Below are 26050 nucleotides of genomic sequence, written 5' to 3' on the forward strand. Positions count from 1 at the left end.
AGTATGACATGCTAACATTTAAATTGCACCAACAGCAAAAGAAGTTATCATTCTCATCTGTGTTAAGAAATTCCAGCATTATCAAAACTGTATACTAAATATTCAGATATTTTGCTTAAGTGTAATAACATTCATATTGATAGTATTGTTAATATAGAATTTAAGGTAGCAGTTGATCCATACAAAATTTTTCTGGATATTTAAATTCAAGTATGTACAGGCCTTTTAGAAAGGTTATAATTTGTTATCATATTTGAAGTCAAAGAAAAGCTTGAAATCTCAAATAGTTTATCTGAGAAATACCACATAATCCACTGTTAATAACAATATAAGAAAATTTTACACACCTACTCAGAGAATCCAAACACACTCCAGTGAGACCATGTTTTCGGGCAATCCTCCCATAGTGAATGATTGACTGGGCTGAAGCATGTACTCCAAGCATTGCTTGGGGACTTTGTTGGTCAGTTTGGTTACCTGGCGTGCCATCATAATGATCTATAATCGCCTGATAGTGGTGCTGTCGCCATGTGAAGATGTCACTCCAATGAGAGAGATCATCACTAAGCACAGGAAGACGATTGAGCCATGTTTTCACAATGGCTTTCATATCATGAAGACTGTTTGCCTGGCCTAGGTTAGTAGGAAGAAGGCCCTGGTGAATTTGTTTGGCTTCCTGCAGTTCCATTATCTGTTGAGCAGCCTGAGAATAATTCAAATTACCATAACGATATCTGTTTGAATTTTAATGAATAACTGTTGTTTAAATTTTAACAAACTCAACTCTATTTATTTCAAAAATGAAAAGCTTCAATTTTATGAGAAAAGTAAATTTTTCTTGTTTATTTAAACAGAACTTTTCATCATAATCAAAAACATAACTGGATAACTGGAAGTATTTCCGTTGTAATTTGTTCATTATACTCAAAAGTAAATTCCATGTTTCTTAAAAATTAAAAAAAAAAGTGTTTATTCCCAAAACAATACACAAAATATTTGTGTCTTATACTGTAACCTTGTATGGAATCATTATTTTCTGTATTTTAAGTAACCATCTGGAAAGTTTATGAATATTTACACACAGAAACTACATTGCTTTTTAACTCACAAATATACTAAAAATTATACTTTAAAAATACTACAATAATAAACATAATAAAAAATCTTAAGTACCTGTAACATGGGCAGATGAATATGTGAAACAATGTGTGGTAATCGACGCCATTCTCTGATACAAAGATTTGTACAATACTCTACCAAACGATCAACTAGACTCAAATAATGATCTTCTGGATGACAAATGGCTACATATCCTTTATACAAGTTGACCCTCCAACTCAATTCTTTTGGACAGCTACTTTCCACCTAATCAAAAACAAAAACTTTCATATTTCTTGCTAGCCACAGCAAAATTATGTTTAAACATAAAATAATTTTGAATTAAAATCACAGCATAGCAAGTATTCTGAATGAATTATTTTAATACACTTACTATACTATATCATTGTGGTTTTGACAATTTAATAAAATAGACAAACCACAAACCATTTCTAATTTATGCTTAATATAAGATATTACTTAATTTAAAAACATTAATTATTAGTAGGTATAAATGAATAATTTTTACAGAGTGCAAAACAAATTTATATTTTTATAATTTATCTTGTTTCTATATTTTTCATGATATGAAGTATTGAAAAATCACAAATAATACACAGTTAATATTATTTTAACCCACAGATATACTAAAAAATTGTACTTTACAAAATACAGCATAAAAACAACAGTGCTACCATTCTCTGATACATAGATTTGCACAATACCAAATGAGATAGTTTATTTTTATTGTTTTATTTTCTTTTGCTATCCTATAGCATTATTATTTATCACACCAAGTGAATGAGCATCCTCAGGCAATAATAAAGTATTGTTGTTTGAGATTCTTTAGCCTTTAACAAAATGTTACCGCACTTGCATATTAGACTAAGCCACATGAAATGAGGTAAAGTTAGGGTTTTTTTTTAAAAAGTTGAGCTTTACATTGAGTTTAAGCATTTTAAAACACAACAAAAATATAAAACTATAACCTAAACACAATATGACTGCCAATCTCACTGAGATTTCTAGGTGACAAATAACATAAAACATTAGTGAGGACAAAGGCAACAACAATGCTAAAAACAGTCTGATGTACTTTGTAAGAAAATCTGCATGCCGATTTAAAAATGTTCACTGGGAGATTGTAGTTTAAAATGAGCTCTTTCCATTGGTGATATGCATAGAAACTCAGAGTGGCTTCCATCAGAGTTCTCAAGAGTTTTATTTTTCCTTTCTTAAAACTTACCTTAAGGAATTTGAAAGAAAGATGTGTAAACAGAGCAATTAGCCTAGTTTCTGTTTAGACCTAAATATCTAGTGTACAAGAAGAATTACTTAAGTTACTGACATCAAAGCTAAGACCAGTAAATGCTTGTGCAACATGAAACAAAACCAAAGATTTTTAAGTTTCTTTGAAATAAAGCAATTAAAACACAAAATAATACTGAATTATAACAAACATTATAATGCTAATTGATACACATTGATGGTAAAGTTGCTTAATTAAATTTTGAATATAACTCAGTAAAACCTCATGACATGTTGAGATAGGGAATATGATTATCTGGTACTTGTGCCATTATTAAATGAACTGACTATCAGGTGAATATAAATGCAGAAAACCATATTTCAAACTTAAATGTACTGAAATATTCATTTGTTTTTTATCCATATTTCATGAAACTCTTCATGCATGCAAGTACATCTGATTTTAATATAAAACCTTCGTCAAGAAATGTGACTATTAAAGTTCCTTTCACTCAAGGTATAACAACTGCTTTCTCAAGGGACTATTGTAAAGTATAGCTGAGTAATATAATGAATAAAATCAATTACCTAACAGCAGTAATTGCATAATTTGGTGTCATATAAATTAACAGATCAACCACAATTATTATTAAATTGATTTTCATGAAAATAGTAAATTTAAATCCATAATAAATTTTCTGCCTAAACCTCATGTTTTGTAAAACCTACCCAAATGCTGAACAAATCTCTATATAAATTCTAAAATACAAATTATACCATCACTGCCTTCACTCACCAATGTATTTCATGACATTAAAAAAAATACTTGTTAACACATTATAATAACCGCTTGGCACAGTAAACCTTATGATTTTGATACAACTATTTTTATTTTTGTAGTATTTATATACATTTTCTTCACTAATATATGATGTACATTCAAGATTTCAATTTACATTTTCTAAAAAATATTTACAATAAAAGACATTAGTTCCAGGATTTTTTTCATCTATCTTTGGCTCATCATATGGTTATTCTCACCTCAGGGAGAATTCAGTGTACAAAACAAAAGATAATCAGACCTTACAATATTATAACTACAACACATCAAAACCAACGTCAGAAAAACATGTTGATTACACCCTTAATTCAGTCACAGTTTATATGGAAAAGTTAAAAAGGAAACATTTATGTAGGTAAATTGAGCATTCAATGATCAGACATGTGACCTAAAAGTCAAATAACTGGTTATTTAGCTTATACTTTGTATTACCTGTGATAGAGCCTCTTTCATTAACGTCCAGTTGGGAACCCTCCATGCACTTTCTAACACAAGATAAGGATTACTACAGCCTTTTGTATTTCCATAGTCCAGAAGTAAGTCCCATTGGTTAAGTTCTTTAGAACACCTGTATGAAAACCAATATCTGAACTTCCTGTATCATTCGACAGTTGTAGCTTAAATAACATAATAACCTTAATAATATTTATCCCATGCAACACTTCAACCTTAGTGTTTCTGAAGCAGAGTTCTAGGATCTTTTCATTCTCATGTATATATATAAAAATTTCACACATCAATATCAAATACTGGAAGTTAGATTCCTAAATCACTACATGAACTTAAGACTCAGTTACATTAAATACCCATTGAAATATGATGTCCTGTGCAAAATATAAATCAGTAAGGAAACAGTAAAATGGGTTTATAACATTGTTTTTAAAGGAAGTTTATTCATAAAGTCTGTTATTTATAAACAAGCATTTTTAGTGAAAATTATTAATATACAGTACTTTGAAAATCCTTATGAAAGCTGAAAATAAGTATTCAGTATTCATTTTGTTGTGCAAGATCAATTTCTACTTACTTGATCCAATGTTCTTCCCACATTCTATATTCACTTTGTAAAGCTGGTGAAGCTGGGGCAGTATTGTGCTCTTGTCTTGCTTTGCTCATAGCCAGTTCATATGCTCCTTGAGACTGATCATAATATCCTTGCTGTTCATATGCTATAGCCATGTTGGTTTCTGAATATTTGGCTCTCTTCTGCCACAGCCCTGCCCACAAGTCTTCTTCCTTCAACATAGAATACATGTCAACCAAAGCATCTAATGTTTCCTGTTGAGGTGATGTTACTGGCTCAAACTCATAAAGATCAGCAGCAGCCTGAGCACGAGATTTTATCTGTGCTCCCATCCCTTTCTCAAAGGCCATCTGTTCTAGCATCAGACATGTTCTATGCCACAGATTGTGAGACTTGCCAAGATACTGTTTAAAATTAATCAAAAAACAAAACTCCAATTTCATAACAACATGTAAAATCAATAGATCATTACAATGAGCAGCACTAAACACATTTATAAAACACTGAAGTATAATAAATGCTACTTGTGAAATTTGGTCAACTTCACATAGATTTTCCATTAAATACTTAGGATTTGCTAAAAAGTTCAGGTTCAGTTTTTAAACAATTTCAAGCTTATATTTATTTCTGCATCATTCAAGTAAATGGCAAAACTAAAAATACATTTATTTCAAATTACTTTTTAAATGATATTTTCAGCAATTCTCATATAAAAACATAATACAAACTAAAGCATTATGCCAAGAATTGGATTTTATTTTGCAAAAATGTACTTACAGTCTGTTTGAAATCTCTTACCATCACTTGACTTTTTCACATTATATGTATATTTTTTGATGTAACAATACATATCACACAATAACTCTCAAAAAGAAAGAATCACACTAATAAATGACAATATAACTTTCTCCCAAGCCAATAATAAATTTGATTAAGCAAAAACTATAAGTGGCAACTTCTGGCATTACTAAACAACCCAAAATATAACTTTAAGATTTAAATCTAAAAAATTCAAGCTGTTTCAAATTGATATAAAATATTCATGTAGATATTACAGTATAATTGAATCACTTAGAAACAGTGTAGTTCTCTTTTAGTAAATGTTTGTTGCAACTCAGGAACCAAAATTGTGACATTTCTGAAGATTCAAAAGAATTAAATAAGATAAACAAAGCTGAACTGAAAAGCTTCAATTAATTTATCTGAACAAAATATCAAATGTTAAAAACCAATCACTAAAAAGTTAGTGATAAATGTTACTATAACAACTTATTTCTTCAACTACTTTTCTAGCACATTTTAGTGAGGTATAATTTTACTTGAATCATAAACATGAAAAAAAAAGAAAGAAAAAAAAAAGAGAAATATTGAAATAAATTTTTGGACTGAAATCCAAAAAAATTTTCTCCATGTTTTATACCAATAAGAAAAACTAAAGAGGGCACCAAGGTACAAAAAGTATGTGATGAAAAACTGGAAGTTTCAAAGTTACATTGAAGGACTAGGAATGTTAGAGCAATAGTTACTTCATTTATAGTCTACTCATATCATTTGATTGAAAACTGCATACCACACAAAGGGAATCATTTGGATGATGACAGAAATAAGGTAGACTTCATATTGTTGATTTGAAGGCATTCAGAATTTTTTATTTGTATTTAGGATTTCGCTTATAGCCTTCAATTTGATGTCTTAGTATATTTTAAGAATGAAATTGGTTGATTTGAACAACCTTGGAACTGTACAACAGTAAATACTATAACTCTAACTTTACTACGTGTACCTTAACAAAATTTGGCAAAGTTACAATAACAACAACAAAAATTTATACACACACACACACACACACACACACATAAAAATCTGTTATTTAATAAAGTATTTATTCTAAACATTTGTTTGTAAATTTCTGAAACTTTACTGAGTTAGTCTGAATGAAAGGTGATTTTCATGCTAAGAAAAAAATATTTGCATAGCCTTTGAAACATCATAAATGAATACCAAAGATTTTTTAAAAATAAAACTTTGTAGTTTCTCTTATACTTTCTCTACCCTAGCACTGACTGCAGAAAAGTCATCAATATACACTGAAATGAAAAATTGAAATACATGAAATAAGATAAATAATACTATTTTTTTCCAGTACATTGACTTAAAGTTACAAATTATTTACACCCAAATGCTAAATTTTGTTTACATATGTGTTCTTTTAGCTTTATGATTCTCCACTGCTAAAATAATAATCCTTATGTTAAAAGCAATAAACCATAGTAGAAGCTGATCAGCTATTTTTTGTACAGCTAAAGTGAACAAGTGTCATATTTTGTACAAGTACTTGAACTAGTGTAATTTTAAATATTTTATTTAATTTACAATCTTGATTAATTTGACTTAAAATTGCCCAAGATGTACAACTGGAGTTTCCATACTATAACTTCTAATACTGTTACAAAATAATTTTGAAAAAAAAACAACAAACTTTTAATGAAGTAATTTCTCCATGAACATATCGAGTCAAGATGTTTACTGCTCTGAGTGCAGAGATTTTAATGTTAAGATTAAAAATACGTTTCTTCATATTAGAATTCTCAAATTTCATTTGCTTAATCTCTAAAAGCTGCTAAATATATTTCAATTATTTTTTTCAATAAAGTTTTATATTTATTTACTTTCTCCACCCTAATTCTATGCAAAGTTAATCAATTTGTTCAATCTTGTAACCACTATAAAATGTACAAAATAAATCTAAATGATTCCTTGTAGAATTACTTTAAATTGCACCATGAAATTACATTTGCATACCCTAAATAGTTTTAAACTCCCAACAGTACACATCTTTTTATACTTCAATTTTATTGTTTCATTGTCATTTGAAATGTGTTTAACTAATATTCCTTCCACACAATTTGAAAATCACCTGGCGAATGTAAAGCTCATGCTACCACATCAAATTATTTCCAGTCGATAGCAAAATTCGTATGAATGAAATTAACCATCTGAACACATAACTTCATGAACAAAAGGGAGGCCTAAAAAGATTTTGATCCTCGATAGAACTAGGTATGTTAGCTAGCTAAAAAGTACCTTGGATTCTAGCTCAAGAAAATAAATTTTTTGATGCTGAACTAATAAAAGAAATATTTATTGTAGTCTTTGAAACTCTGTTGGAGAATTATTATTCAAAAACAAAAGATGATATTCTTCAAAAGGTAAATAATTTGCAATTAAGTCGAAGAACAATTGTCCACAGAATGCTAGAGTGAGCGACAGGCATAGAAAATCAGTTGCTTGAACAACTAAAAGACTGTTTGTATTTTTCTTTAACACTGGATGAGTCAACAGATGTTAGTGACACTGCACAGTTGATATTTTGGGTTCGATATGTAACTTCAGGTCTTCAAGTAAGAGAAGAAATGCTTGGTCTTTGTGGATTAAGAGACTGAACATTTGGAAAAACATCTTTGAAAAATGTCTTGAAATGTCAAAAATATTCAATCTGAATTTTAAAACTGACTGGAGAAAAAGTAGGATTTGTTTGTCTTTTAAAGCAGCATTTAATTGAAAATAATGTGAAGTCCATACTGCCACCTTTCCATTGCATTTTGCATCAGGAAAAGTTGTGTTCAGATGTCTAAAAGTGATGAATTAAAAATTTGATGGACATTGTAAAAATTGTGAATTATATTAAAAGAGGAAGCTCTCTCATCCATCAACAGTTTCTTAAGCCTTTGAAGAAAAGCAGTGACTGTACTTTCAATGATCTTACTGATTTTGCAAATCTGAGATGGTAAAGTAGAGGAAAAGTCTTGGAACAATTTACTTCCATATTTCCTTAAATAAGAGTATCTTGTTGAAAAAGGTAAAATTGAAAATTTACCTGAAATTGAAACTTTGTCATGGCTGTGTGATTTACAGGGAAGAGGTAAAATAATAAGTGAGCAATCACAATCTATCCATTAATTTCAATTAAAGCTAAACCTCCTTGCAGAATAATTACAAAAGAATGATTGGATACATTTTGCAAAGTTGAATAGTATTCTAAAATATAATAAGGACTATGATGTTTCTGATGGTAAACTGTATCAACAACCCCAGGGGTTTGAAACTGGAAAGTGATAAGGACTCCCATACTACACTAAAAGGAGGAGGTGAGAATGTGTTGGAGAGTGCAGAGGAACATCTTCACTGGAGATAGTACAATGAGTAACCACAAATCCTTATTTTGAAAAGCAGAATATACTAAGTCATTCAGTAAAAACATGGCAGGAACAGGAAGCTATACACACTCACTAATAGAAATGCAACCCTAGAGCCTGAAAATGACCAGCTACATTTTGATGTCAAATTTACTGGTATACCATGATAATAAAGCTGTTTAATTAAATTTTGAAAGTAACTCAGCGAAACATGTGCAGAAAGAGATGCCCATAATGAGAGAGTTAACTATATTTTTGTTAGACTAGGCCAAAAATTTTACAATTTTTACATTTTAGGTAGTTTTGTTAAAAAGTACAACAATAACTAAATGTATATAAAAACAAGAATTTCTAGTTCTCACTGTGTATTTGAGCTTTAAAAGCTGATAGGGCACAGAGAAGTCAGCTAGTCAACAGCATTCACCACCAACTTGAGTTACACTAATCAAATGGTGAGGTTTGATTGTCTCCCTGATAATACACCCATGGTTCAAAAGAGACAACATGATGCTAACAATGGATCTTGAACTCACAGGCTGGCACATTAACCATTGACATGCTGGATCCCTTATTGAACACATTACATCAGTTCCTCTATCTGTTCATAAGATAAGGTAATCCCAGTTACAACAAATGCAAGAAAATAAAGTGCACATATAAATTAATTCAAGACAATATCATACACAGAAAACCCCTTATTCAAGTACTACATGTTGGGTGTAGTAAATACATTTGTTTTATAAGTTTAAAAGGCCAACAACCATATCACTGTTTATTACCTCAATGACATAATGAAATAAATATTATCTCATTACTCTAACCTGTAGTCCTTTTAACTTCCTTCCAATGATACACTTCAGTATCATTGCACAAGATAGACTGTATCAATGAAACTTCATTCATCCAAAATGTCAACTCCTTGAAAAAGGTGAAAATACTGAGAAATATAAACATTTATACCTATCAAACAAAGAATTACCCTTGTAATACACATGGGATACCTGAATCACGAAATAAAATGATAAATACAAACTATTCTACAAGGTAATAAGATACATGTACAAAAATACATTACCAACCTTCAACAAGCAAGGTCTGATTGGAACTGAAGGTATACAATGAGATAAGGCTTCCATAAATGTTCCTATAGCACTAGGATGACAATCTTTTTGAATAACATGACTTCCACTACATAAGAAAGGTAGCATCTCACTAGCTAAAACCTGTACAAAAGACATAATGATAAGTTTTTATAGTGCTTCATATAAAGTTATACATTTTTATAATGATAATTATTTTTGTTTCATAAATTAAGAAATTATATTTTGGATCCAAATATTTTTTTTATTCAAAATGTTTAGAACAAACATTTAACACCAGATCATGAGATACATTCTGTAAATAGTCCTCTTTGTCAGTTATGGTACTAAGGTTTACTGGGCCCTAATAAGAGTGCAGATAAGATTCATCATTTACATTTTATGAATACAGTACAGTTGTTTATTTCTTACTTTATAACTTTAAAGATATCATAAATTTGCAAGTTAGAATTTGTCTAAGGCATCTGAGTGGGATATGAAAGACTAGAACAAGCATTCTCAAAGCATAGATGAGCAAAGAGTGAAAATCCTGGAGACTGAGAAGTAGCTATAATCTTAGTGGATGGTAAGTATGTTTTGGAAGGCTGTATTCTTATACTGTGGATAAATGAAACATTTTAACTTCTTCTTGGATAATTTTCAGCTGTCTTTTTGATTATCACAAATATCACTTGATTTAATGTATAACAAGTTTATGATGTATTGTGATGCTTTGAACATGTAAGGCTGAGTAGTAATCAGTTTCAAATAAAGATATTTGTTTACTGTGTAAAATAAGGCAAGGTCAATGTTTGATTTTATTTATGATTATAAGTGTATATGGAAGAATTTTCATGTAGTGTTATCTTATTTAGAACAAACACAAATTACCTAATAACTAATATTTATCCCCTATTTCTTCTATAAACTTCTCATTTCAAGATGTAGAAAATTTCAATTAATGTGCTTCAACACCAGTAATCGAGTAGAAAACACTGTAAATTGAAGTAAACCTTATTCATGTCTCTTATTACAAATTTGTGATACTAAAACACAGTTTCCAACATAAATATGTTGTTGATGGTATAGTTTTTATTACTTGTATAAGGTGTATGTACCAATTTTTTTTAGTTATTTCATATTGTACATTAACTTTCAGAATGCCAATGACTTTAGATTAATAGGATGCTTTTAAAACAATTTAGTTAATGTGTACTGGATCTCCAACTTGATTTTTGAATTTAAAATTGGACTTGCATACATCTGTACTTCTCTTGGTCGTTTTCTCATCTGTGTATTATAATAGCATCAAGTAATTTACAAAATTTTATTTGTAGTATGCATGCAAAACAGATAAAGTAAATAAACAATAAGCTGAGAGAAATATGTTCTTACAGACTGCTGCCTTTCACTAAGAATCTTCCAAAGTCGTGGAAAGAGCTGAATCCAGAGGTACTGAGCCAAGCTGGTCTCCATGTGGCATAACTGGATTGTAGCTCTCAAAAAGTTTATTGTCTTCACATCTCTTAAGCTCTCCAAGAACTTAGCTTGACGGGAAATCCACACTTGTAGGTTTTGCCGAGGATCAGCCAAGCTTTGACGAGATTGGCCACTCATTGTTATGTTACCTGTTGTTTTAACTTGCCCTTCATCAGTTGATAATTCAATATCAATTTCCTCCTAATACAAAAAACAAAGAAACAAAACATAAATACACACAAATGCACTAATATATATACTTGGAAAGCTAAAACTTAAGAAAGAAAAATGAAGGAAACCATAAAATGTAGGCAGCATATTCAAACCTTAGTTGAAATAATATAATTTTATGGGGGGGATAACTTTAAAATTTCAACTGTAATACATAAAGATATGCCCATTTCATTATACATTTTTCATTTATGAACACTAACTATCCATCATACTATATTCAACCTAACTAACTGTTTAGTTTTTTTATTATTAGAGTTACAAATGTTATAAAATTTGGTAATAAGCAATGTCTAAGGTCTTTCATTTGTATCTTTTCATCCAATTACTATTCCTTTTGTAAAGTAAATATGTAGTTTACTAATATGTGATATATTGAGACAAGCCTGTCAAAATAATGTGGTAAATACAGTTGAATTAAAACATTTCAGAACATTTGCTTCAATAGTAATTACAGTTTTAGAAGTCATTAATACAGAAATAAACAAATTACAAAAAGGCAATTTTTATGTTGTTAAATCCAAAACTGTGGTTTAAATCAAGATTATAATAGTCCTACTGCTATAAGTTGAACTAACAATAACTATGTTGATAATTTCTTTTAACTAGATCATATTAACATGAAACACAGAAAGAAAAACAAGAGAAAGGAGGGAAACAAAATAAGCTGGATTAATTTTATTAATCTTTACAACCAGATTTAGATAAGTTATATATTTTTGCTAAGATTAAGAGTTATTTCTACAATATATATCAACTAAATATTTCAATGTTAAATGCATGAGCAAAAATAATTATATTTACTTTTCACAATAATCATGCTGAAAACTTACTTACCATATTTATAAAATATAAGCTAAGGTAAGTAATTTAAATGGTAAAATTATAGAATCAGCAATAATAAATAAAAACATATATATATAACAAGTTATTTTAAACATAAAACTGTTTATGATTTACAAATTTTGCATAATTCTGTAATACAAAATATTTTTCTTTAAAAAAATATTGTCAGTTTTAAATATGAAATTTCAATAGGACCTGTTGTATACAATTGTAAAGACTTTTTAAATTATCTAGATCAGGGATTTCCAACAGGCAGCCCATGGTATGATTTTGTGTGGCCCACAAAGGTCTATTGAAAAATAACCTACTTTTATAATATTTTTTTGTAGTGAAGAAATGAAAAATTCTGATTTGTGAAGTAAAAATGCATGAAAGCTCCGACATTTACTAATGAAATTTTAAAATTTATTTTGTGTGCTCCTATATGTTTATTATTTATGCCTCTATAATTTTACAATAATAACTTGATTGTAATAGTTTTTAAATTATATCACATACACCTTGGGGTATTATACCATCATTCCCCTTGCTAGACAAAGTGAACTCTCTCAGCTACATACTCCCTCCCCTCTGCTAGACAAAGTGAACTTGGCCACTGTTATGTTCTGTGGTAAATATAAACATGAACAAAGTATTTAAGAAACTTGGGATTGACAGTGAAAGTAAATTGTACCAGGAATGTTGGGAACTTGATTATTTAATTACAAACAATAACAGTAAGTTACAGTGTTTGGTTTGTATGCAAATTATATCAGTGCCCAGAGAATTTAATGTGAAAAGGCATTATTAATGATGCATGAAGTATAAAAAATATGAAGGAGTATGAGTATGTTTAGCAAGTTGTCAGAAAGCCAGACATCTGCTTTGAATGCTTTATGCATCATTTCTCTTGAACTTGCAAGAGTAAAAAAAACTTTTATTGATGGCAGTTTAGTAGAGAAATATGTTGTTGAAATGGTAAAGGCATTTGGGGATGCCAAAACTGCTAAGAAATTTGAATCAGTGCCGCTTTCCAAACAAACCATACAAAGAAGGGTCCACTGATATGGAAGAACAATTAGAAAACTCACTTGTTGGATTGGTTGAAAAAAGTACTTATTTCTTGCTTTATCTTGATGAAAGTACTCATCAAGAAGATGCAAGTCAGCTGTTAATATTTGTACGCATTATTCATGAAGATTTTTCAACGAAAGGGGAACTATTGAATGTATGTGCTCTTCATGGGACCATAAAAAAAAAAAGGATATCTTCGAGGCAGTGAAAAATTCAGTTGATAAAATTAGAGGTTTCAATAAGTGTTCAGCAATAGTGATAGATGGTGCACCTGCAATGATTGGAAAAAAATTAGACTTTGTTGGTTTTCTTAGGGAAAATCAAGTAACTTGTCCAACATTTCATTGTGTTATTTATCAAGGAGCTTTGTGTGTTAAATCAGTTAAACAAAACAAAGTTTTTAAATTTTTTGTTAAAGTTATTAATATGATAAGAGGAGGAAACAAAGCTCCTTTACACTGGCAGCTGAAGCAGTTTTTGGAAGATATGGAGGCAGAATATGGGAATTTGGCTCTTTATAATCAAGTAAGGTGGCTCAGTGCCAGAAAGTGTCTTGAACAATTCTTTGAAATAAGAAAAGAAATCCCTGCATTCCCCAATCAGTTTGATTCATTGGATACAACACAACTGGAAGAAGAGCTCAAAAGTAAGGATTTTCTTAAGGATTATCCTACAACATTTCTTTAGGTTGAGAACACTTCTATATAAAATACTAAAGTACATATTTTAGATTTAAATATTATGATAATTAATAATCATATAATTATTAGTACAGTTCTTAATATCTAATATTAATATATTGGTACACAAACCAATTTTTAATGGGTTTGATAAGAAAACCTTTCTTATATTAAATAATTTAAATTATTTTATAATAAATATAAAAGGTATCTATATGAAATTGAAAAGTGCAAGTAACACATAATTACAACATGCACAATGAAAAACAATTTCTAAAATTATTGTAAAGGAAATAATAGGATTTACTAATTGGACCTTTTGTATTTTATATAGGTAGATTAATGTAGTCATATTACCTTCTCTATATAAGACCAGCTACTGTGTGGATCTCTCTAGAACCATTAAAAATTCACACAGTAGCATTGAATGGGAGCTATACCAATAATTTTGGTTCAGCTTAGTATTGTAATATCTTGACATCTTGGTATTCATGTTGGGGGCTGGGATAATAACATCAAGGGTAGTTCTGCCATTTCCCCATTGTTGTCTTATATTATTTCTTTCTGTTTATTATTATTTTATTTTTATAAGCAACCCCTTTCAAACATGTGAGGTGTTGCAGGCTAGAGCATCCAGATCTCCTGCTTTTTTTCTTAAACATTTAAATTTAAGGCCAGCAAAAACTAAACAGATGGGATATTCCCAATTCAATCTGGGTCTTGCTTCTGCGAGTACATCAAAAACTTACCTACCTTGTTACCTGTGCTCTCATGTTGGATGTTTGTATTGCAGATGTAATAATTTTTCCCCCCCTATAAAATTACATTTAATTATATATGTGCATGTGTGTGTGTTTATATATACATTTTTTTAAATGAAAAAGAATGCTATTTGTTAAATGAAATAATACTGCAATAACTATCTACAGTTGAAAACTAGATTTGAAATTACCACGTAATTAATATTTTGGAAAGAAAACTACTGATGTAGTCAGGAACTAAATAGAGTATAAGCACCTCACTTATCATTAAAAATACTTAAGAGTAAAATGTATTAACTTCAGGAGTATACTTGCAAGCAAAATCCATCATAAAATAATATGCATACATTTCCATCATTCAAATCAAATGATTATAAGCTTTGATAAAATTAAATAATTAAATAAACATAGCAAAAATAAGTTCCAGTGAAGAAGCAGGTATAAATATGCAAAAAATTACCTAAATATCATATGCAACTTTTCCACCATGTCACATATTAATCAAAATATTAGAACTTAAATTTTATGAGTTTGTTAAACAATCCTAGGAGGTTATATACAGTGGAACCCCTCTAAAGCACCCACCTTTGGGACCAAGACAAACTGGCCTGATTAGAGGGGTTCCACTGTACATAATTAGGGATTATGTAAACAAAAAAAGGCACTGTGATTGAATGACTGCTTTCAAGGAATGACCAAATCTGAGGGGTTCCACCATAGTTTAAACACATCAAGTAAATTTTTAAATACATCCAAATGAGGAAAATAAAAAGTACTCCAACAGACTTATTTGCTTATAAAACTGATACAGATCCCAGCTGGAAAAACTAAAGAAACTGTAATGAACCTTACATCTTTATTCTCAACAGACTCCACATCCATAGGCTCTTCTTTGACTACAGCTAGCATAGCAAAGTTGGCTCGTTCCTGTGAATCTGCTTGGGCAATAACAGATGTGGCAGAAGGAATCAACGCAAAGCTGGAGACACTTTGAATGCTTGTTCCACTTACTGCTGTTACTAACACAAGTTCCAGGCACTGTTTAATCCAAAAGTGTTGACCTACAGTTTCCCAGTTCTGTGAACATGTGATGTACAGCAGCCGCTCTTGAAGCCTCTTTCTCATACTTTCATCAAATACTTCAAAGAATTTTGCTCTGATGTGGGGCTGAACACACCTGAGTCCTGCCATGAAAGCTGGTTCTAATTTAGATGTTAGTTCTGAGCCTTTAAGATTTTCATCTCTGAAAACAAACTTCTAAAGTTGAAGTTAAAAAGTACACATAATTTAAAAATATTTTCTGCATGAATACTGTCATAATTGAAATTTATGGTTTTGCATACTTACGATTTAATTCCCACCATAAAGTTCAAAATGGTTAAACAAAATACAACTTAAAATGTTTTAAATCAGTTAAAAGGTCATTTCTCTTGTCAGGCTATTTGCATAAAAATCTCCTGTGTTGGTTGAGTAAATAATATATCAATAAAGATGTTTCATGATCAAAAGATGCTGTTCTTAATGTCTCAAAAGTGCTTCACTGTACAGTAGAAAACTCACAATTGTATCTAAAGAAAGGTGTGTTACAGGTTTTCATTGGTGCTATATCCAATCTTGTGTAAAATGTAGTAAACAACTACATGCCTTCCTAATTCTTATAGATCATCATTCTATTTGTTTGATTGTTTTTTCCACAAAAATTATTTACAAAGCCAAAAGTGATTACAAACAATACTAATTGTTTTATGAAATTTAGAAATTATGATGCTCTCTCATGAAAACAATTGTTTTAACAACACCTGGTGACCAAACATTTTACAAAGTAAATGAGAAATATCAAAGAACAATGTAAAAAAGAGAAAATAAACTGCAAATTGTATTTCAAAGAATGTAGTTAGAGTCTACAACAAAAGACAGCTTAAAATAAGAAATATATGTAATTAACAGCTGATGAAACATTTAATACAATGAAAGTAGTCAGAGAATTGAACGAAGTCTTTTTTTAACCCCAAATTCAGCATGTTTTTAAATAGAACAAATTCATGTTCAGTGCTCAATAAAATCAACAAAAGAGCTTATTTTACTATGACCATTCATACATAATTTCATAAATTTTTATGTGGATAAACATTTTCTTTATGCAAAAATAAATTATAATATCTAACCAGAGAATTACATTTCTGCAAAGTAGTGCAAAGTAACAGAGCAATCGAAAACAAAGTAAAACTACAGTATATATGTTAGTGAATAAATACTTTTCTAAGTAACTGCACTAAGCAACAATGTAGAAAAAGCAAAATTAAAGTTATATACCCGAAGGTACGATTGTGCCAAGTTTGGGTTTCCAGAGAGAACAGGTCAGAACAAGATATTATTTTAATTACATTTTACTGTATATTGTTTCTAGCAGAGCTATTCATTACCAGAGCTCATTAGATTAAAGTTCATCTTCTGATTATAATTTATCACTACCCTGTACATACATCTGCAACTTCATGGCCAAAATATCACATTTCTTTATTAATCAATCATGCTCTTACATTACAGTTATTTGTAATTTGCTGCATCATCACCATCAATTAAAATCCTAATTTTATACCACCAGAATCTTCTTCTCATCAGTACATGGTAAAAATTATAAAATCAGTTCTTACAATCACCAAACTAATTTCTTAAGCATACAGCTTCACATCAGCTGTACTAAACAAAATTATATTTAAATTTTCAGTTTTACCCCATTAACAGTAAAATTTACAATGTTAAACTGTTAAGACAGTCAATTACTATACAGGAAATTAGATACATGGTACATACAATTGAAAACAAAATATATACTGAGATTTTAAGATTTATTTGTTTAACAAAGTCATCTCTGGCCAGCCAAAGAATCTATGGATCTTGTTCATTAACCTACAAAAAACTTCAAATCAAAGAAATAAGGTATACTCTTGTACAAATGAACAAATATGCTTAAAACAAGTCTCAAAGAAACAAATAAATGTAAGTCATCATGGTTATTCAATAAGCTCACCTGTAAACATAGTTCACTAACTCTAGAAACTGAGCATTTAGTTCTAGATCATCAGGAAACCTCTTCTCAATAAACTGCATCATTTTTACCAAAAGGATGGACTTTTCACGTGGAGTAGGAGATTGATTAACAGCTATTGGGGTTTTGCTCTTCACCCAGTCTTCTACCATCTTTGTGATAGCTTTAAGAACCTTCACTTCAGGAGATTTTTCAATCAGTCCCACAAGAATGGTTCCAATGAAAGCTTTCCTCATTTCCTGCCCCATGACTCCCACTCTGTTCTTCACCAAATCTAAGCTCAGAATCAGAAGCTCTGTGCCCACTGTGCAAAAAAGCACTCATAAAGTCACTTTGATGTTTTATCAATTTAATTCACACTGATATAAATAATGGTGATTTGTATTATCCAATTACTTACTGCATTGACCCAGTATCTCATGATCTGACTTCACTTCACAAGAACATGATCAATCAGTTATAAAAAGAAAGCAGAATAACAATGAACTCAACTAAATTAAAAAGTTGAAAAACAAGAAAAACAGTTACAATTTTAGTTGAAATTAGATCATTTTTATACCATGTTAAAAAAAACAAACACTAATAAAACTTCTCACACACTATATCAATACATGTTTTCACACAGACTTATATCAATCATATTTTAAAATCCAATAATACAATATGCCTGGAAATGATGTATATCAACCTCAAATCATGGAGAATAATGAAATAACTGAACAAAAAAAGAGAGGAAACCACTATATGGTCAATGAAAATTAATGTGATTTTAAAAACTAGAAAGAAAAGAAAAAAAAAGGGGGGGAAGCATACTAACAATGGATACAGAAGACGATTGTAAACTAAAATAGTAGATTATTTGATGCTATGACCAAGTTTTATACATACATTTTCATGAATGTGAGAGAACTGAGAAATATTCACAATCATAAAAATTATTTATGTACCATTAAAACAGCATAACAAATGAGGTGTTTAACATTACATTCTGAACACTTTCTATTTTCCAGTTACAAGAAATCATAGATTTGAACAATAGTACAATTATAAAGGCAAACAATATATGCTGGATATTTTTATGTTTTTCTGAAAGATACTGAAGACACAGAATTTTTTCAATATATTTTCTAAGGACGAATTATTTGTGCCCAAAGTAATCGTGGTTTCTATTTTTAGAACTTCTTTATATCAAAACATTTTTCAGATAATTTCATAACATTAAAACAGTTTAATAGCTAAACATGAATGAAATAATATTTGAAATTTTTAGAAACCATATTTATGCTGTTGCTCTGCATAGTAAACTTGTCAATGACTATCAAACATCACCCTTTTTATTCAACAAAATATTATTTGTAGCATTTTATTTGATACATGCACATATTTTTAATTGAAATATCTTTTCTAAGAAATTCCTTGTCATGAACATGTAAAGTTTAACAAGTTTCATTCTATTTTTAGTTAAAAAAAAACACATTCAGTGATACAATTCTAAATATCTTGATATCCAGATAATTTTCTGTATCATTTTTTAGGTCTAAACTATTCAAAAAATAACAGCACAAACCCCTCCCTCCAGCATCTACCAAAAATATCCAAACCACTCTAAAATGTATTATGAACAAAATTCATCAATACTGTAAATATTTAAGTAACCATTCAAGTTATTCATCTGTACAACAAGATTGAAAGTTATATTTAGCAAAGAAATTCAAAGATTCTCATATTAAAAACAAAGCACACCTTTAATTAAATAAAATATAAATATAATTATATTTTTTATAAAATATAATTTCATATTTGTTGTACTTTAATGAATCACTCTTATCTCATAGGTAATTTATTCCATATCTTTGTGCAAAACATTACTACATTACAAAAATATATTATAATATCAATATTACTATTAAATTACAAGTTTAGAATTTCAAAAAAAAAACACATTAAATATTTGAAAAAGCATTTCATGCACTATTTTAGTTACAAAGTGTGGTATTTTCAGGTAAAGTGAATTTCCAGCAGGTATCCAAAAGGCAAATTTGCAAATAACAACAAATTCAATCAAGAAACAAGGAAAGATAATTCAGTTGTTGATAATTTGACTGAATTCTTTTAAATGTACAATGAACCTACTAAATGTAAAACACAATGAAGATGTCTAAGTAGACAAAATAACAGTTTTTTTCTACTAGGCTGTGCTTAGCCCCAGTATCCTCTATCAATCAGGATTAATATTCATAGAACCAAGACTGACTCACTGATTGGAATTATGCACAAAGTCAATAATGGACTATCTGTGCTCTGCCTTCCATGGGTATTGAAGCCTGGTATCTAGCAGTGTGAGTCTACAAACATACTGCTATGCCATTGGGGGGGCCAACAGAGTCAAAACACAGTTCTTGAAATATGTTTTCATCTGGTGACCACTTACTTGAAACTGGCTAAAGAAAACTTGCCTAAATTCCTGTTTTTATCTGGTTGATAGTATCACCTCAGAACCTTTCTTCACTCCCAACATTTGTTGGTTGTTACATTAGTCAATGTCACATTTTGTCAGCAAACCATATTAAAGTGTCAATCCTATAAACCTGGATGCATACATAACTGTAATATCTTCAGCAGCACAAGATACATCACTTACTGTAAAGACCAAAGAAATGGTGCTACTAGAACAAGTAAATCTTAATGGTTTTCCTGACCCCAAGTTGCAGCTGTCAAATTATGGAAACTAAACAATCAAAGTTTTTTAAAAAACATGCCAATATCACTAAAGCAGGTAGAAAACATATAATGTGCTAGCATGTCACAAATGTTCAAATTATTTGGGAAGAATTTCTTGTCTTCTTGCACATATATACATAACAGGCTTATGACACTAAAAATTGGGTTTCAATACCTGTGGTGGGCAGAGCAAAAATACCCCATTGTGTAATTTGCATTTATTAACAACCAGTGAGGGAAATTTATATACCTAAATTGTCATTCAACCAAATGAATAACATTGCTAGAGAAAGTATAGTTTAGTAATATCATTTATTCACTTAATACAGATGATCAACTGTTAAAGGATCAGTTAGGATTTGACTAAATAAACTTATTGGAAAGTTATGTTTCACAAAAAGTTATATTCAGTATTAAAAAACATAGGACCCCTACCATTGTAACAGCCTCTGTGTTTGGGGACCATTTTTCTGATCCACCAACATTATCCAGCAGTTGTTTATTCTTTCCAAGAAAAAGAAACATTACGCTTTCTAATATCATATAGTAGATAATAAAACCATTGATATTTATATCGTCCAAAAAATACCTTTGAATATTCACAGGATTTAGATCAGAACTTCACGACGACCCAGTAAAATCCGAGCTGCATGAAACTTGGCATTATTATTTATCAAAACAGAAACTAGTTAAATTGTACTTATGAAAGATAATTATAGTTTGTCAAATGCTCTGTTAGTACACCTTCAAGCAGTAAATCTGTCTCTGCTAAAGCATAAAACAGAACTGTACATCTTGTCATACTATTACATCCTTACATCAAAATTAAACCACTCCATGATGATGAGAAACCCAACTGAAGTAAAAATGTACTCTCAAGATGACAGCTGTTGCAAAACCTCTCTGTTAACCTGAAGATAAGCTAAGAAGGTCAAAAGTTGTTCTGTACTTCATTTTAATTAATCTTGAGAATACAATTACACCACTGATGACATTCTCATAGATTTAACTGGAATGTGAATATTTTTAATATTGGACTATTCACACACACACACACACACAATTTAATGACTTGGCAAACACATAAAATCTATATTTTGTTGAGAATAGTAAAGGTATACTTATGAAGTTGCTGCCAATTTTAAGAATATAATCAAAAGTTCCAATGGGCTGTGATAATCAACTAGATGGTTGAAGAAGTTCTTTCCCTTCTCATACAGCCAGTCATAAAGTATGTTCCTAACTGTCTGAACACTCATAATAACTCACGATATCCATGCTGAACCCCTTAGTAGTGAGCTGGTAATGATGTTTCACAACTAGTTGTCTGACAGCATCTACAACCACTCTACTACAGACCAGTACATATCAAAATAAGCTGCTACTTTTGTTTGTTTATTTCCAAATGCTTGAATAACTCTGACAAATTAAACTTCTGTACAAATTCTTCCTATGCAAAAAACAATACAGCATTGTTACATATTTGCACAAAATTGAAGTGATTACAAACACTATAAATGATCAAAGCTCAATACAAAAGTGGGGGTGCTCTCTTTCCATACTGAATTGTACATTGACCATAACAGCATGCATTCTCATGATAAGACACATGAAGCATGCTGAAAAGTTAAAAATATATCAGTTTTGGAATTATGTTCCAATGCAATTTTCCAGACCTTATTAAATGTTTGCTCTCTTAAAGTTTTAGGTATAGTATATAACTAATAGACAAAATTATCACTTCCTAGACCTCAGAAGCAAGCCTGCAGGCTTATGACACTATAAATTTGGTTTCAGTGCCTGTGGTGAACAGAGCACAGATAGTCCACTGTGTAGCTTTGCACCTATCAACAATCAAGTTATCTGCTGTGTCTGACTAAACATACAAAACAAACCTGACACAGAAACAAAACCAGATGATAAATGAATCTCTCAGATGTTTTACTTGCATCTCTAAAAATACCTGGAAAATATCATCAAGATCTAGCAGATTTAAGTATGCACAAGTGATAATGAATGAACTTGATGTCTCCTGGATATAAAATTAACCCTATACTTATGAGTTACTCAATTTGACTGACCTTGTAACATCCATGTAACTATAACTCTGAATGTTCAAGTTGCATCTCCACAGAACATGGCAAGCTTGTAGTAAATAAATGTTATATGCACAAAAAAAGCATATTTTTCAATCAACTATTTTTACTAACGATTTTTATCTCAATAGCTTTAGCATCTAACCATTCCACATCTGCTTTCTTTTAATGTTATTACTGTGCAGAGCACTTTATATCCCCTCACAGAACGTGCAACCTAATGCATCACAGCAGAACACCTTAGTGTAAACAAAACCAAGTTACATTACATAACCTCAAGCTATGTAAATTCTGCAAGTGATTAAAAATTTATTTAAATTTTTGTATTTATGTTTTGATATCTAACCTAATAAGCTTCTAATTTTTACATTTTAGATAGTACTGATAAAAATTACATAACACTAAATGAAAATAATATACATAACAAAACAAGAAATTTAAACTTAATTTAACATTGAGGTTTATTTATACTCAATATCATATTTTGATAAAATGATTTTATTTTGATGCAATGTTGGTTGTCCACAAAACAATTCAAATTGCTTTCAAGTATGCATTTCAGAACACAAAATACAACGAGCACTATATTAACAGCTCCAAAACAGCTAAAAAACTAACTGACTTTCTAATTAAGCTATAAAGAGAATAAAAAGGTTCTTTTATCTGCTTCAAGTTCAGAGATAATGATCACAAATTATGATTTTTAAGCTAAACATTATAGTTGGGTGTCAAAATTAAATAACTGCATAAAAAATCTTGTACATAAGAATATGCTCTTTCTGTTTGTTAGACACATCTCCAATAGGAAGAACTATCAAAATGTCACTGATGAAAGAGACAGATGAGAGAGATGTATCATATGGATGGAACAAACATCTTATTGAAGTAAGATAGGAGGTTCAAATTTACACTGTAGCTTGTCAATATCTACAGTGTTTCTAATTTACTTGGATACTCTGAAACTCATATAAGGGAAGAGAGAGAAATCTATAAATAAGATATTAGACTGCAAACATGTTACATGGCACAAGGGTAAAAACTGGGAACTTGCTCAAACGTTTCATTTTGAAATTAAGAAATGAAAACCTAAATAATATAAAAATTAGAATCATAAACTATATTTTGATGTAAACTTTATTGACACAAATTACTAATAAAGTATACTTGGATGGCAAGCTTAGTTACTTAAACTGATAATAAAATATACTCTTCAAAAAAAGAAACGCAAAAGGCAAAATATGAGACAAATTGTAAACAAGTTTATTCCGGGTAGTTCTGTATGACATGTGTGAAACTTTGCACATTCACTGCTGAACATCCAAAGTCTGCAAAGGCAAAGTCCACGCTCATTAGGTGAAGTTTAACGTCACTCAACATCAATAACAAGTATGCCCCCCGTGAGCATCAATAACTGCTTGGCATCTCCTGCCCATGGAAACGATGAGATGACGAATCACATCCTGTGGAATGGCTGCCCACTCAGCCTGCAAAGCTGCTGCAAGCTGAGGTACAGTCTGTGGTTGAGGTTGTCGCTGTCGCAGACGTCGGTCCAAGTCGTCCCAAAGATGTTCAATGGGGTTTAAATCTGGTGATCTGGAAGGCCAGGGAAGAACGTTGATGTTGTGGTGTCTCAACAAGACAGTGGTGAGTCGGGCTGTGTGAAGACGGGCATTGTCTTGTTGAAAAACGTTGTTGACGTTCACCATGATGGGTTGCACATGGGGCCTAAGAATCTCGTAGACGGTTGTGTACGGTCTGATTGGAAATCCTATGCAGCCCTGGTATGGTTGAGGCAGTATACGTTGCAGTGGTGGTCCTATCCCAAAGGTGACGTAATCGGATGTTGCGATCTTGTGCAGGCGTGGTCACACGAGGTCTGCCAGACCGTGACGGTCACGAGTTGATCCATGTTGTTGGTGACGATTCCACAGCCTTGTGATGGTGCTTAGGTGGACATTCACAGCTCTGGCAACATCTGATCGAGATTTGCCTGCTTCCAAGCGACCAATGGCGTTGTTGCGTTGTGCTTCAGTCAGTCTTGGCGTAACTGTATTACATGTTGGTGGCTTAACAATGAGCTATGGAAACCGAGAACCCGTCACTTTTATAGGGATTTTGCACATGTTGCACTTGCAGAACATGCAGATCTCTCAAACAAATTTATTGGACACGCACTCTTTTTGGCGAAAAATCCGATGTTTTCCTCCGTTTTCAAAGTGCAAAACTTTTATTGTCATTTTGGTCTGACAATCAGTGCCTTAACATGTGTCACATCACATACTCGGAGCTTGTAACGTTATTACGTATACGTCTCTTTAAAATAACAAAAATATCCCTTTTGCGTTTCTTGTTTTGAAAAGTATAGTTCAATTAAACTTTGAATGCAACTCTGTAAAAAAATCATGATATGCACATTACAATCCTGGCTAAGACCATATACATATATGTATTTCCAATACACTTCCTTATACAGAATAGCTTCATCCCTTGTATGTCTACCTACGAACTACCTCCCACCTAAAAATCAGGCATTTAGCAAGAACTGCACCAGTGCATAAAGATATCACCATACAACTATGGCCCATCTTCAACAAAAGGATGACAAACTCATTAAAAGGCTGCTCCTCTTAAACACTTACACCCCAAATAACTTCATTCTTAGAAGAGGAAAGAAGAAAGTGCACTGGAAGCATTGATGATCTGGAGCAGACAGATTTAGCTGCCATGTCTGCAAGCTCGTTCCCGCAAATACCAACATGGCCTGGTATCCAGAAAAACTAGATTGAAGTAGCTGCTAATGAGAAATGGGCCAGTCGGTTTCGAATATCAGCGAGAATAGGATGTGAGCTAACGTGTAGCGATTCCAATGCAAGTATAGAACTAAGCAAATCAGTATAAATAGTGCAGTTGGAGCACTGCTCAGCTGCAATATGATCCAGGGCAAGAGATATGGCATACAGTTCAGCAGTGAACACGGAAGCTGTAGAAGGGATTCTGTGCGCAACTACTGACCCATAGCAAACCATTGCAGAACCCACTGAATTACCTAATTTGGAACCTTCTGTATAAATGGGAACTGAATGACTGTTTGAAAGATATTCATTGAATAAAAGATGGTACTTACAATCTGGAGTATCTGCGTTTTTTAGGTGACTGAAAGAAAAGTCACATTTGGGGGGCTGTAATAAGCCATGGTGGGATGGGCCGACCTGTGGAATCTGCAATGTTATCCAAGGACAGACCCAATTCATCCAATTGCGCCCGGATGCGAAGGCCAAACGGAGCAATGACAGATCGTCTGTTCTGAAAAAGTACTGCCCACCGAGGAAGGAAAACACATTCCCAGGTGGGATGCTTTGGTAAGGAATGAAGTTTCAAAGTATACTGCAAAGATAGTTGCAAACGGCAAAGGTGTAGAGAAGGTTCATGAGATTCAATGTATATACTTTGAACTGGAGAGGTACGGAAAGCCCCAGTGCAGAGTCGAAGTCCTTGGTGATGAATGGGGTCCAGCATCTTTAAGGCCGAGGGTCTGGCAGAGCCATAGACCATTGATCCATAATCGAGTTTCGATCTAATAAGAGCACGATATACCTTTAACATTGAACAGCGATCTGCCCCCCTAACTGGTAGAAGAGAGAACACGGA

General features: G+C 31.3%; 1 protein-coding gene across 1 annotated transcript in view; it reads right to left on the reverse strand.

Annotated features, from left to right (window-relative positions):
- LOC143252952 (transformation/transcription domain-associated protein-like) overlaps positions 1-26050 on the reverse strand; it is a 258974-nt gene that overhangs the window by 49376 nt on the left and 183548 nt on the right. The window contains 8 exon segments of the mRNA XM_076505896.1: positions 348-703; positions 1174-1365; positions 3620-3755; positions 4215-4615; positions 9487-9630; positions 10882-11166; positions 15389-15779; positions 17568-17889. Of these exon segments, the coding sequence (XP_076362011.1) occupies positions 348-703; positions 1174-1365; positions 3620-3755; positions 4215-4615; positions 9487-9630; positions 10882-11166; positions 15389-15779; positions 17568-17889 (2227 nt within the window).

This window comes from Tachypleus tridentatus, chromosome 6 (assembly GCF_004210375.1).
Source record: "Tachypleus tridentatus isolate NWPU-2018 chromosome 6, ASM421037v1, whole genome shotgun sequence".
Lineage (NCBI taxonomy): Eukaryota > Metazoa > Arthropoda > Merostomata > Xiphosura > Limulidae > Tachypleus > Tachypleus tridentatus.